Genomic DNA, 15,443 nt, shown 5'->3' with positions numbered 1-15,443 from the left:
TCATGATTTTCAAGCACAGCATATCCAGTTCTTTTTGAGTAGGGGAAAGGAGGAAAGTAAGAATGAAGGCTAAGAGGAAGGTGCTCTCAAGGCAGACAAAGTCATTCAACTTTTTTATTTTGAGAACCTTCCAAAAGCCATGTGCAGTAGACAGCATCTCAGCCAAGGCCTGAAAGAGAAGCCTAGCTAGATGTGTAGTCAGGAAGGGCTTGAAACCAAGAAAGAAATAGAGAGGGTTTGGCTGAGGAAAGGAACAAAACCAGAAGCCTAAGGCCATGTCTAGGCTCAGCAGCCAGAGGACACAAAACACAGAGGACCAAGGAAGCCAGCAAGGGCAGCTGGCTACCTCATAGCTGAACTAGGGACTCCTTAGTGAGGAACGAGTCCAGGATACAAGTGAAAAGGACAGGCAGTCTCTCCAAAAATGTTAATTAACTAGAAACAGGAGATTCAACAGTGTAGGATGTACAGACACATTCGTGAGGGTGTTTTCAGTCTCATTAATTTCAGCATACACCCACAGCTCACAACAAGAGGGACATATTTTCCAATAGTTCATGCTATTTCTGAACATATTGAGTGTCTCTGACACACTAGAGACACAATCTAATTCCCCAATTCATCTCTGTTTATGTTACTCCTTCCAGCTGCCTGAACTTCACTAAAGATAAGGAATTCCTGCAAACAGGTGTATGTAATTGTTTTGCTCCAGTCTCAGATGGTGTGACCCCAGACAACTCCAGTCTGGGAGCACTGAAGGCACGTTACCACAGTGCCCTAGCCAATTACCTGTGCTGTGAGGTGAGGAAGAGAGGCTACAGCTCAGTGCCATGCTACCACTGCATAGCTGCCAGCTGCCTTGCATGCTACCAGGCTGGAGGGCAGACAGAAAAGCTCGCATCTGTCAGCAGCTCTCAATGTGCCCTGGGAAGCTGATCTTAGGCACAGAGGCAGCAGGTTGTGCACTGCAGTACCACGGCACCACTGAGCTCCAAGAGGAATTAAAGCCTTTCTTTCCACCTCTGCAATCTATGGGAAGTAGGACTCCAGTCTCTCTCTGCCAAGACACATTCTGCTTCAGACACCATCCTTCAGACATGATCCTGCCCCAGAGGGAAAAAAAATCATGCCTTGCTGCTATCAGGAGCAGAAATGTTGTAAGCCCTCCTCATAAGAAGGCTGTCATCACAATCCAGCTTGAGACACCACACTCTATCATCTATCATTATGGCACTTTGCAGTGCTGTATTTATCCTTCATTCCAGCATACAGGAGGAAGAGCACACGTCTTTTGCAACTCTGGTGAGTGTCATCTGCATAAAAAATCCAGTTCCAAGAGTTTTTACTGCATAACGAACATCATCGTCATATGGGAAACCAAAGTTATTCCTCTAGCTTGGAAATAGCTCTGATAACACTAAAATGACAATAAAAGCCAAAGGAAAAGGTTAATATCATGTCACAGGAGTCTGGAGAATCACAGATACCTAATGAATCAGATCTCGTGCACTGCTGCAGTTACCATGCTTAAAAGGTCAGTGCTCATCTATTCATTTTCACCGTCCTTGTTCAGATTGAAATTTGACCTCCCAAATCCCCCAACACAAGCTGTATTTTTGGTTCTGCTTGTCCATGTAACTCAAACAGCTGCTGGCTACTAAGTGTTCTGTAAACTGACATGTTGATCCAGAAAGGAGCTGCTCCTTCCCTTCCACTGCCTGCTGTCCCTCTCCCTGAAAAAGGCAAGGCTGTTCACAGGCACCAGACAAAACAGTGCCAGCCATCACAGGCTGTGAGCAGAAAGAGGTACATGAAATAGAACTCACATCTTGCTGCTGTCCACTGAAAAAATATAAATTCTATAGGACGAGCAATGTCAAGAAGCCCGACTCACGAAACAGCATTAAACTTAGTTAGACTGAATAAGAAAGGAAGACAGAGTCCAATTTTCACTGCACCTCCACTGGAGGAAGGAATGAAACAACAAAAAAAAGAAATTTACAGTACAGTAGCACTTTGTCTTGATGAAAGCAAGTGACCTGTGAAAGGGGTAAGAGCTGTGTGTACAGTTCCTAGTACACACAGGTGTCTTAAGAGCCAGTGATCACGATACAGAAGATAAGGAATGAAAAGCCAGAGGGAGGAAACAAGCTCAGGCAGGGATTGCTGTATAGGAGCTGCTAATTTCTGGCTGAGGTTTCTCAAAGCACAGCTCACTTCGCAGGAGTGGGCACAGCTCTGCTCTGAAGTGAAGCCTCAGCCACAGAAGAGATTGTAATGGACATTTTTTACCCCAGAAGTCCGTGTAAGAAGCAGCCATTATTTGTCAGGCACTGTGAGGAGACCAGCCAACACCAAGGTCACTATCAGTGTGTCCCTGGCCTGCGCTTGCAACACCCATCTCTGATCAACATCATTTACAGAGGGAGGACCTTCCCAGCTCCTACTGCCACTGTCCTTCTCCAAGGGCACAGAGAGAATGCCAGGACACACCACAGAACACTACATGATGTTTTATGGAACTGCATAGTCGTGGCATTACGCTGAATATTTACATAAACAAAAGTACTTTAGGATTTGAGGGCAGCATGCAGAGCTCTGTTTCCACAACACTGCACAGGCTGCAGACAGCAATGCCAAACCAGCTGTGTGGACTGCCTGGATACCAACAGGATAGCTTCTCTCTTTCATAACAGGAGAGATTATTTCTCTTTGATTTGGTAACAAATTTGACAGCTGGAATTGAAAAAGTTTACAGCCACAGGTAAAATTTGTAATTATCAGTCCAGCTATTTTCAACTAGAGGAATCACTCTCTAACTGTTTTTATAGTAAGTAAAGTAACTATGCTCTTCTCAGGCCAAGATCTCAGCTGGCTTTAAAAATGCTGATAACAACCCCTAAAAAATACACCAAAAGAAATCTAACACAATCCTAAAAAAACATTTCCCATGCAAAGTTTCAACAGGAGGGAATACAGAGGTTGTGACAGAGTTTGTATTTGCCTTCGCTGTAGACGAGTCGCGAAGTGGCTTCAGATTCTGAGTTATTTTTTAATAACCTGTTGACTGAGAAACAGTTTGACCTACTCTCTTCACAGTTTACAAAACGAACACCCAGGCACGCACTCTCCTGGTACCATTTTGCAACCAATACCCTTGCACATACTTTGATAAGTGAACAGATAACTCCTGCAATCCTGCACAGTTGGTTGATCATTTAACTGCAAGCAAATGCCCACCTACCACTGAAGCTAATCTGAACACGATGAAAATCATCAGTGCCTTTCACAAGTACTCATTTATGCTGTATTTTCTAGGGTGTGAAAAACCCATCAAGTTTTCTTAAAACTTTACAAAAGCTCACCCTTTGCCACAACAACCAACTTGCATTTTTCAAATAAGATCTTTTTTCCTTAATCAAAATTATAGTGGCACTAAGCTTGATCTTATTGTGAAATACAGGCAAACTTAGTTATGAAGACGCATCACAGTTGGATGGATTTTTGCAGAACTGGGTTCATAGGTTACACCAGTAACTTTATTTGGAAACAAGAAAGTTTGGTGAGTAAATCTGCTAAGTAACAATATCCATCTCATTTCCCTGGAAAGTGCTGGGGGGATTTGGACATCAGTAGTTGCTGATACACCCAATATGACCTTTGTGGGAGAAGAGATATGGACCCACAAAGGTGTGACTTATTTATTTATTACTAATTTACACTTAAGCTGTGATTTCTGAGAAAGAATATTATTAAATACAGCTCATGAGTCAGACCTGGTGAAATCTCAAAGTCCCCAGAGAAAGCACAGCAATGACCAGGAAAGAGTGACTTTCTAAAACAGTATCACCTTCCTACACAACACTTCCTGAACCCTATCCTTCTGCCCTAGACAACTTTACTAAATAGGGAAGGTAGTTTACACAGTCCACATACAACCTACAGCTGAAATGTCTGCGCTCAAGGTAAAGCACAAAGCTCTTCTCCAGCGCTCCATCAACACTCTCTGCAGCCCAAGAAACAAAAGAAACAAAGAAAACACATGGCACTATTCTCACTCCTCTTGGAAATGGCTAAACCTCCTCTCCCACTGAAGGCAAGAAAAGTGGAAGGTAGACCTCAAAACAAGAATGTGAGAACCCCCTCTGCATTCTCCAGTAACTTTACCCACTCACCTTGCAACTTCTTAAGAAAACATAAAGAAGAAGGGTTGACTGCCTGCAGCAAGAGAGATGAACTGCCAGTGACCCATGTGGTCAAGGAACAGGGCCAGCCACCACTTATTCCACCTACCACCACCAGAGATTGTCAGACACCGATGAATTAGACCGAAACTTTCATAACTCTCTTTAAAACGATTTCTCAACTTTCCACAGCAGAAGCGGTATTCTTTCCTATGGTTGATCCACCACTTGCAGGTAGATGAGGGGGTGTAAATAAAAGAAAAAAAGAAATATTCCAGGCTGTATACTATGACAGGCAATAAAACATGAAGTCTGCTGTTACTAGCAAGCTGATTCTTTTTTTTTGATGGACAATCATACTACTTAGTGTGCAGCAGAAACTGTGGCCCAATCTGACAAGCAGTCAAGTTCTCATTTTCCAAGAGTCCATTACAATGAAACTGCCAGAAACCATCCTACCAAACAGAAACAAATCTATCTATTAATCTGTGCAATTATTTGCTGCAAGCATACCCAAATAAACCAGCTGATCATTTCACTTTTTATTCAACAGATATAACTGGATAAGAAAATCATAAATAGTCCAGACTTTACCAAATACACGAGAAACATTTTCCTGCCTCTTGTAACAGAACTGCACATCTGGGAGCAGGTAAGAGCTGAAGCCAAGGGCAATGAGAAACAAAGTAAGTAAACTAAGAAACCAGTTACCCAGAAAGATAGTGCATTGAAATATGAGGACTTTACCTTTCACTTACCCTGGTAAAGCTGAATGAACCTGGGATGTAAGGCAGACGTGATAATTCCATCTGGCAACTCTCTCAAGAACAGTTTCAGCAGACTGGCTGCTGAGTACACATCACCATCTCTAACGAGTTCCACCTCTTCCCCACGCTCGTACTGCAGACGCAGCTGCTCCACCGTTTTCATGCTGCCATTCACCCTGAAGAGACCCTCCTGTGTCATACCTGTAATTATATATCGATTTAAGACTGAGCTGAACCAACACATCCCAGTGACATGATAAGACAGATATTCTAGTTTAAATAACGCACGTGTAGTAATACAAACAAGGGCAATTAATACACTACAATATAAAAAAAATATTACTTTGTCCCCAGAAACTCCCTCTAGTCAGGTAGTTAGATTACGATAAATAAAAAAAAGCTGATGACAAGATCTTGAAGCCTGGGACACTATTTTGAGAACCCACAATACTGAGCTGTCTCACAGGATAAGACACCAACTGAGACAAGACATTTTCCATTGGGATATTTCAACAGAAAAGGATCTTACAAAGGACTCCACAAAACACTTCTGTTGTTTCATTTTTGGAAGTAGCCCATTATCTTGAGCAGGACTGCCATACTCACACATGTGAGTACTTCCAGCTTCATGTTCCAGGATAACAGGTTCTTACCCATGACCATCGTGAGGCAAAAAAATCTGAATATGTGCTGACTACAGCAGTAACTCCACAGTGAGTTCTGCAACTTTATGGTAGTAGGAAATATCAATGAGCAAATAATGTATTTTGGACAGTACAAAGCCCATAGTATTTCACAATGAAAAAGAAATGGTATAGATCACCACAGGCCAGACACCCCACAACAGGTAAAGGATATGTATAAAAAAGGAAGGCTTCAACAGAGGAAGCCAGACTAATCAAACTAAATTGAACAGCACTTGCTAGGCATTTGTTAAGATTCAAAACCTTCTGTGAAGACCCTAAAACTGACCTCTGTAAATTATTTTTTTCTCTAGTACACTTTCACAAAGATTCTGCCTTTCCAATACTGCGTCTATAGACCTGTTTCTTCTTCCTCAGAAGCATAACACTAAGAGGATGGAAATATGTATTGTTTTCATCAGTTCAGACCTGACATCAAGGAACTGCAATCTGACAGAATGCTTCCAGTCCAGGAAATCAATCCTGAGGCAGCAGAGTTTGTAGAGAAAAACAATTTCTTTCATTGCACCAGAAGACAAACTGCTCTACTAAGGGGAACAAATGGACAAGCACCCAAACATTTTACTTGGCTAATACGAGATACTGTTGGCGGAGTTTGTATTCCTGCATTCACAAAAAATGCATTGTGACATGCTGTACTGCCATCTCGAGGGCAGAAAACACCTCATCTCCATAAAGATTTTTGGTTTTGCAGCACTAGGTGAGCAAATGCCATAGCCCCCACACAGATAAACTTCCTTCTCTCTCTCACTCATTTATGGAAATAAAGAGAGGCTAGAACATCCTGAAAACAGTAATTATAAACTACTAAATACAGAACAAGGAAACTTGGCTTCATCCATAAATTTGGAAATAGGCAGCTTAATGCAAACTTAGTTTAAAGATGAAGCTGCCCAACAGTCAGCGCAGCCTGGGTGTCTGGGCCTTTGTTAAAAATGCCTTCACAGTTAACTTCACCATTAATTCACAAAACAAACCTTACACAGATACGGGACACCCATTTCAACAACGTTCCATGTAAGAGGGCATCTTTGAGATCATGCTTGCATTTCTGAGAAAAAGAATGGCCTTTATCCAGGCCAGACAATCAACCTGGCATTCAGAAACCCAACTAATCTTACTGCAGAGTAGAAAACTTGGCTTGTTTCGTCCACATTTGAGACACAGTCATGTGGGATTCCAATCTTTTTATGGAACACAGAACACAGCCCATAGTTAAGAGTGTCTGTCAGTTTCTGGTTTTGATTAAACTCTAAATCATGGAAAGCCTTTTCCATTCTTTCTTCTCCAATGTCCCAGCAGGCCACTTTTCAGGCAGGCTGAAGCAGATCAAGCAAGATGCTGCTGTGTATAGGTAGGAGCACATTTTAAATTTGCACTGTACATTAATCCAAGATGATTTTCAAGCCACGTTTGCATTTATGAGGTTCTGAGGATCTATCAAGATACAGTCATAGAATCTAAACCTCTACGATTGGATTATCATTACTGAGTAGCTGAGAGAAAAACCTTACGGTAAAACCAGATGCAACTCCTTAGAAGATAAAACTACCACCAAAAGATGAAATCTTTTCTGCTACTGACCAAATACAAAATGCTATACAAGACATCTGTGCACCACAGGTGCTCTAGGTTTCTACAAGGAAATGTATTTCAACAACAGGAACTAAAGTCCCATGAAATGAATGCAAAGAAAAGCTAAGAATTGAACTTACTTCCTTGAGAGAATTAATGGTAACTGGAATATATCTGAAAACCTGTAAAAACTTGTATTCCTTTCCAGTAATATTCTCCGATGGGATCTGTGTGCCTGTGACCATCTCTATACAGAGAAAGTGTTAAAGACAAATGTTTTGCAACTGGAACACGACACAAATCTTCGCAAATGGAATACATTCCATTTATGAACTGAACAGCTTGTTTATGAGTGTGCTGCTACTTAACACTGTAGTTCATCTTTATAAGCATACTAGAAAGTAAGTTCAGCATCAAGGCAGAAAAAAAAAAAAAGGAAGCAAACCACATACAGTAATATTCTTTGCCTGTGGTTGATGCCACAAAAAACCCCCACATTCTTCCCTCTGAAGAGTCTTCCATAAAGAGTGCTCCTAAGAAGTGACTCCACTAAGCTTACCATGCTCGGTGAGGTACTCCACTATATCCCTCACAACTATGGGGATTCCGTTTTCGCTCAGTCCCTGCTGCTGGAGCTCCCCAAGACTCACACCAAACACCTTTGGACAGATCGTGTCCCTCTGCTTGTCCAGTGGAAGCACACCCATCTTTTTCATGTCCTCCTTCAATCTGACAGCCGACTTGCTTTGCTTAAAGGGGCAGAGGGAGAAAAAAACATGCATTAGTCACATTTGCTGCAGAGGGTTGTGTGGTCACAAAACAAGCGCATCCACAAAAACTGGCCTTTATGCTCTAGCATAAGGGTTTGGCCCAACTTAATCTACAGGAAAAAAAAACACCTCCTCTGTGAAGCAGGAAAGTAAAAATCAACAGAGAAAACACTAGAAGAGGAACAAGAAGGTAGGTAGCCCGTAGGTAAGGGAGAAAGACTTTTGCAGACAAGCTTGTTACTAGAACAACAAGTAACTGGGAGTAAGTAAGCAGGAGACTGCTGTTGTTAACTCATGAAAATCTCATGGTTTACAAAAGCACCTGGACAAAGACAAACAATCCTAATACACCACCAGTAGCTCAGCTTGTATCCAGGATGTTAGAGTGGTACTCTGGAGAAGGTTCACTGCATGCTTCTTCCAAATACTGCTTCCTAGGGATTCATTTTCACCACTGTTAGGTGAGATGGATCCTTATGAAAGATTTTCTGTTATGGTTAGTATCTGCTAAGTCTGAAATTTAATTGCTGAGGTTTTAAATTTAGAAAGGGACTACGTAATCTAATCACACATAACAAGGGGGGTGGAAAACCCACTGCACAATAAACCTTTAATCCCATAGGTTCTTCTGGAGGCACAACATTCTCACAAGTTTTGAGTTGCAGTGACAGAGAAATCATGGGAGAACAGTTAATAAAACAATACCTGATTCATTTATGGGACTGATAACAAGCAGAAATCTTAATTAGCCTACAGGATTGCACATTTGGGAAGACAGTTCAAGGCAGAGCAGCAGCATCACCCACCACAGTTGCAATCACAGTGCAGGAACTGGAAGCCATTGCTACCACAGAGTTCAGTCTGTTTAAGAAGCCCACCACAGGCATGGTGCTTAAAAATAAACTTATTCCTACTGTGTTTCATTAACAAACTGGTAGTAGAAACTGTACACGTGGAGAATACTATATAGTAACCCAAAAAAATGCTCAGACTCTTGCCTAAGTCTTGACATCTCGCTGTGTTAAGACAGATTTTATCATGGCATACATATTTTATTTGATATTAAACAAGCCTTTAAAATCTCTTCACTTGAGACACCGTACTTTTACTATAGTCTGTAAGCAACATGAACATCTGCTACGTTGCTATTAAGCACGACTGTCCGTTCAGATATAAAATGATCTGGCAGTTCACTCACTTGGCTGTGCTTTCCCCATTAAACAGTTATTTGAAACATATGTGTGCTCTGCAGTCCCAGGTCCTACACAACACTCGTGGGATAGTTACAAAAGATGCTGCTTATATAAACATCACAAGTATGTTTTATTATTTGTGAAACAGAACAGCAACACTGCATTATTGTGACAATCTTATAAATATTTACGATGAACAGTAGATGCACCAGTGTTTGAACTAAAATCTGACTAACATTAAAACACCGCATCTCTTTTAAAAAGACATGCTGCTCTTCAGGATTAAATGAATAATAAACAATATTTATTTCAGGCAGTGACATGACAAGGGAGAAAAATCATGTAGACTAAGTTAAATTCAGAAGACAGCAAAAATCCTTCGAGCAGTTTCTGAGCAGCTATGATGCTCAGGGAGCTTTTCCAATTAAGGCCTTCAATTAGCCTCACAGCCTTGCTCAGTTACAGGTCTCCAGCCTGTTTCAACATTAGAAAACCTGAGTCACTGAGTTGGATTTACTTGGGGGAAACTCACTGTTTAAATCTGCATGAGAACCGACAGACATTTGCCATGTCCACAAAAAACAAGAGGAATTTTTTGAGCGTGTTTCAGGATCCGAAGAGGCTGCACTAACTAGGAACAAAAAATTATGCGGTTATCCAAAATACACATCTAACCAAAACCAAAATAAAGCCATCCCCTCAAAACAGCTCCGAAACAAAGAGTTCAGTGTTATGTTGCCTTATAGAGGGAAGATCTGACTTTACCCAGGGAAAACGTGTCCAAGTATTAATGCCAGTGCTGCTGATTTCCAAGACTGGGACAGCAACTTAATCATCCCTGCACGATGCCGCCAAAAAGTGCCGCCCAGACACTCGGAAAAAAAGGCTATTTATACGCCACAGGGACGCACTTTTACAGCTCATCCAACAACTTTAACGCGGGGAACGCGGCAGCGCAGTTGCTTAAAAAAAAAAAAAAAAAAAGAGGGGAACTAAAAGAAAACTGCCGCCTGGAATCGCCCTGACGAATCTTGAAGGGGCAGTTGCCGAGCGGAGAGAAGGAGAAACAAAAAGAGAGAAAGGAGAGAAGCAGAGCACAGATGGAGAGCGCTCCGGACGAGCAGGCGCCGGGCCCGGCCCCCCCTGGCCCCGGCCCCGCCAGGGACCCCGGCGGAGGGCGGCGGGAGGAGGCGGCGGACCCGGCCGCCATCCGGCCGCCCCGCTCCCTGCCCGTCCCGCCGCCGGCCCCTACTCACGCGTACGGCCAGCGCCCCGGCCCCCATGCCGGCCGCCGCTCCGCCCCGGCCGCCCGCCCTCGCTGGTCCCGGCGGGCCCCGGCCGGCCGCGGCCCCGGCCCCGAGGTGCCGCCCGCCGCCCCGGCCCGCCCCGCGGCCCGCGGGGGGAGCGGAGCCGGGCTCCTGCCTCCCGCCGGAGCGGCCGGGAGGGCTCGGCGGGGGTGGCTCTGCCTCCCGGAGCTTCCCCGGGTCGTGCAGGGCGGAGGGCGGGTCCCGCGGCTGCACCGGGCGGCCCCCGGGCATCAGCGAGGCGCCGGGCCGGGCAGCCGGGACCTCCCGCTCGGTACCGGGCGGGGAGCGGAGCCGCTCCGCTCGTGTGCCGGCCGGGGCTCGGGCACAGCCGCTGGAAGCCTCGCGGCGAAGCCGCTGAGCCCGGTAACGGCAGCGGGGTGCGGGGGAACCGCAACGGCGGCCGCCCGGAGGGGGAACGGGGCCGGGCAGCGCGGCCTGGAGACCGGGCAGCCGGGCCACACAACCCCTGTGACAACCCCCTGTGACAAACCCCTGTGACAAACCCCTGTGACAAACCCCTGTAACAAACCCCTGTAACAACCCCCGTGACAAACCCCTGTAACATTCCCCTGTAACAACCCCCTGTGACAACCCCCTGTGACAAACCCCTGTAACAAACCCCTGTGACAAACCCCTGTAACAACCCCCTGTGACAAAGCCCTGTAACAAACCCCTGTGACAAACCCCTGTAACAAACCCCTGTGACAAACCCCTGTGACAAACCCCTGTGACAACCCCCTGTAACAAACCCCTGTGACAAAGCCCTGTAACAAACCCCTGTAACAAACCCCTGTGACAAACCCCTGTAACAAACCCCTGTGACAAACCCCTGTGACAAACCCCGTAACAAACCCCTGTAACAACCCCCTGTGACAAACCCCCTGTAACAACCCCCTGTGACAACCCCCTGTAACAACCCCCTGTAACAAACCCCTGTAACAAACCCCTGTAACAACCCCCTGTAACAAACCCCAGTAACAACCCCCTGTAACAAACCCCCGTGACAAAGCCCCGTGACAAAGCCCTGTAACAAACCCCTGTGACAACCCCCTGTGACAAACCCCTGTGACAAACCCCTGTGACAACCCCCTGTGACAACCCCCTGTAACAACCCCCTGTGACAAACCCCTGTGACAAACCCCTGTGTGCCGCCGCGCTGCCACGGCCCCGCAGAGCGGGATGGCGGGCGGCACTTGGCCTGAGTCTGCAAAGTGTGAAGCAGTCCAAGCATCGCCCCCCGCTATGGTTTTCCGCCGAGGGATATATTGATGAAATAGAGAAAACGAAACGTGCACACCCCACACAGCTAGCGACTGCCAGCCGTCAAGGCATGGCAGTGGCAGGGAGAGAGGAATGTATTTCCCTCGGTGCTCTTCTCCCGGTCCCTGCCGCCCAGAAGCAGTGTTCGTCGTAGAAATTCAAATTACACTTCAAACCAGAACTAGAGAGTTGAGGCATTTGACCTTTTTCTGTGGGAGAAAAAGCACAACACACACGTGCTTATTTCTACATCCGCTCAGATGTAAGTGCCACTCAGCAGGACCTGAGCATCAGGTAGGAGGGAAGGTCTTTGGAAAGTGCCTCTCCAAAATACTTGACTCTGGCACAAGGACAAAAGGAAGTCTGGCTAAGTAGAGAAAAGGAAAGGAAGAGCAATCTCTTCCATGTTCAGTTTCTGTTTTCCTCTTTAAGCTGCTCTAACCCAAAATTTCCCTTGCAAAATTTAATTTACAACTTTCCCAGTTGGTAAGTTTACTTAGTTAGTTACTTGGTTAGACTTAGTTAGCATTGACATTGTAATTTCACTTTAGGACTCTCAAAGTGAATTGATACAAAACATCCTCCCTCCTCTATCCTCTTCTTTACTGTAAGCCTCTAACTTACTTTTCACATGAATCACACACAGCCCTTTTCTTCTTAATCCTAATTGCAGCTTCACTGGGAAAACCAGTGACGTGCTTCAAACTGTAATCCAGAGAGGGAATCTTGAGAATCTGCAACTCCTCGGAGACTGCAATGGGCGGTGAAGAGTTCAAACCTGAACCCACAGCAGTGAACAGCAGCTATAGCAGTAAGGCTTTCATAAATACATGTTGAGAGGTAGGATGCTCATTCTATAAAAAGCAAGACCAGAAATCGAGCTTTAGCAATTGTTTATGAGAGCTTAGAAAGTCCCATTTTCTGTCAAGCCACTGCAGCACTTGAGGCTATGACAGGCTGGTAACTTTTCTCTGTGTTGATAAAGACACTTCAGTACTGGCTTAAAGTCTCGAGAGAGCTGAAGGCCAGCATACTTGTTTCCTCTGTGTCAGAAGAACCAAACCCACACTGAAACTTCCACAACTGCCTGTGTCCCCTCCTGACTGTACACAGGGCCAACAACCCCTGTGCAGGGCAGAGAAAGGTTTACCTCAACTTTTCTTAACCCCAGCCTGGAAGTAAATTGATTCCTTCCTGTACCTTTCACCCTTCCCACAGAGACACGTTTCTATATATCCTGAAATTCTTCTCCTCCCTTGCACTGAAGCACTGCCTTCAGGGTGACTGTTCAAAAAGAAAGGTGTGATGAATGAGGCACAGCAAGTATGTATTTCTGGTGCCACAGAAATCAGCCAGGATGCTGTGGTATTTGGCTCTAGGTTGCATTTTACTCAGGAAACCTTCACTATTTTCCTACAAAAAACTCAGAAAATCCTTAGAAAACGAGAACTCAGCAGCAGTCGTGCCTATTGCAGAGAGAAGCAGAAAATTTCCCAAAACCAACAACAAGACATCACACCTCAGTATACAACTCCCATTATGCTATTTCGTGTTTTCTGGCTAAGACATTGCATCAAACAACTGTCTCTTCCCTTTTCTACTCTTGAGGAATGAAACAGTGCATGGACAGAGCAACTGCAAGATGAATATTTATGCAACTTATCACAGAATATGTCTAGAGCCACGATAGCTCAAGCAAATGCATTGTGAAAGACTGGTGAAAAGTCAGAGAGACCCACAAGTTTTGTATAACTGGCTTTTGCTGTAATCATGCCCTCCTGCTTTGGGTCACACGTTTGTTTCCTCTAGTTCTCAACTATGTTGTTGTATTTGTGTAAGAGTAGCTCAATGGCTTTTTGGCATGCCTGACTTTCCAGGGCAGCCAACTGCCCAGAATAAATTCACTATACAACGATGGAGATACACCCCTCCATCATCTTCTCTGCTTCCAAATAACTGCTAAAGGCTAATGTAAAAAGCATTGCAAAGAACAGGCTAATCATGCAATGAATCAAAACGGGAAAAAAAAAATTATTCCCTTCCACTTGTTTACAAATAAGGCATTTAACCTCAGATGTTGAAACGACATTCCCAGAGGGGAAGAACAGCTAGGGTAGTGTTAGAAGTTCAAAGGAACTGCCTTGCACCTCTTCTGTGAATGATGCAATATATTGCTTTAACCTGGTTATTATTCATTTATTATTCATCATTTCCACAGTGACAGCAGAATTCAACACCCATTTCACAAGACAACATAAAAACAGGCTGCTGTGAATTAAATCATTACAAGGCAGCTCTAGAATCCTTGAGCATTCCTCTGTTCCCTCCTGGCTAGCCCAAGTAGCCAGCTGCAGGACACTTGCTGTAACCTTCCAGGGTACTCATGGGAAAGTCAGCCCAACTAAACATGGAGCATTCATTAGTGAGTAAGACCTGGCAGCTACAGGTGAGAGTAAGAAGCAAAACAATAATCCAAAAGCAGCTGGAAATTGCCGGACAAACACATGAAACAGAGTAGGTTTAGATTAGATATTAGGAAAAAAATCTTTACTGTGAGAGTGTTGAGATGGCTGAAACAGGTTGCTCAGAGAAGTTGTGGATGCTCTATTCCTGCAAATGTTTGAGGTTGGACAAGCTCTGAGCAATCTGGTCAGTGGAAAGTGTCACTGCCCATGGCAGGGTTGTTGAAACTGTCATCCTTGATGTCTCTTCCAACCCAGGACATTCAATGATCTGGCTGAGAGATTTGTTTGTCACTGAGTAAATTAAATACTTGTCATCCAAAAATCAATAACAAGATGCCTTTTCTTAGAGGAAAAAAAAAAAAAAAAAAAAAAAAAGAAAAAGGGTGTGCAATAAAAAGCATGTGGTTCACTTCAATCAAGATGTCTGTGCAAAGGTTTTGGAGTCAAAATAAGGATGATTTTCCCCAGGATGTTGTTTTTGTAAACAAATTAAACATTTTAAATACCTATAACTAGTATTTATAAGGAGTGCTGGTGGTAGTCTTGCTTTTGTGAAAAAGTATGTGGCTATCTTGCACTTTGGATGAAAACCAGAAGGTGAAAGGGGCTAGAAATTATCTCATTTTCCCTTCATTGTGTTGTCCAAATTAAAAAAAAAAAAAAAAAAAAAAAAGAAATTTAAAAACACCCAAAATCCACTAGCAGCAGATGGAGGACAGAAAATTAAACCCAACATTTTGAGAGCTCTGTTACTGATTGGATGGGACATCAGATGAGACAGGGGTTTATTGTATGACTCTCTTCCAATAGAAACACTACAGAAATGGCAGGTTGAATTTTTAGTGTCTTCACATCACCTTTGCCCTTCTAGGCAGGGGAGGATGGAGAAGAAGGAGAAATCTGATTCAGCAGTTATAATTCTAAAGTAAGAAAACAAATTCTTGAAACACAATCTGCAATTTCATCAAGGCTGAATAACATTGTCCTGCTGGTCAGTATTGTTATTTATGACACCCCACTTCATTTATTCAAAATTGTCATTAGAAAAGGCAATATTTGTTGGAGACACTCATTACAAGTGACTTCTCTGAATGTCAAATACTCTGAATAACAAGTCATCACAAACAGTACTGCAAAAGGAATCAGTGGTCATAAATAGGAAAAGAGGATTTATAAAAAAATTACTTTTTATTGTAGGTCAACAATAAAAATGTACGG

The 15,443-nt window shown here is 43.9% G+C and overlaps 1 protein-coding gene across 1 annotated transcript in view; it reads right to left on the bottom strand.

Moving 5' to 3' along the window:
* The window catches only part of FAM13A (family with sequence similarity 13 member A), a 117,620-nt gene extending 109,525 nt beyond the window's left edge, over positions 1 to 8,095 (bottom strand). Inside the window, exons 1-2 of the mRNA XM_066317951.1 lie at positions 7,790 to 8,095; positions 4,943 to 5,152 (exon numbers count right to left, since the gene is read on the bottom strand). Coding sequence (XP_066174048.1) covers positions 4,943 to 5,152; positions 7,790 to 8,012 — 433 coding nt within the window. The 5' untranslated portion in view covers positions 8,013 to 8,095. The remainder of the gene's footprint in view (positions 1 to 4,942; positions 5,153 to 7,789) is intronic.
* Between the last annotated feature and the right edge of the window lie 7,348 nt (positions 8,096 to 15,443).

Source organism: Sylvia atricapilla, chromosome 4 (genome assembly GCF_009819655.1).
Source record: "Sylvia atricapilla isolate bSylAtr1 chromosome 4, bSylAtr1.pri, whole genome shotgun sequence".
Classification (NCBI taxonomy): domain Eukaryota; kingdom Metazoa; phylum Chordata; class Aves; order Passeriformes; family Sylviidae; genus Sylvia; species Sylvia atricapilla.
Note: the sequence above shows the minus strand (reverse complement) of the source record. Positions and strands in the feature narration are given on the sequence as shown.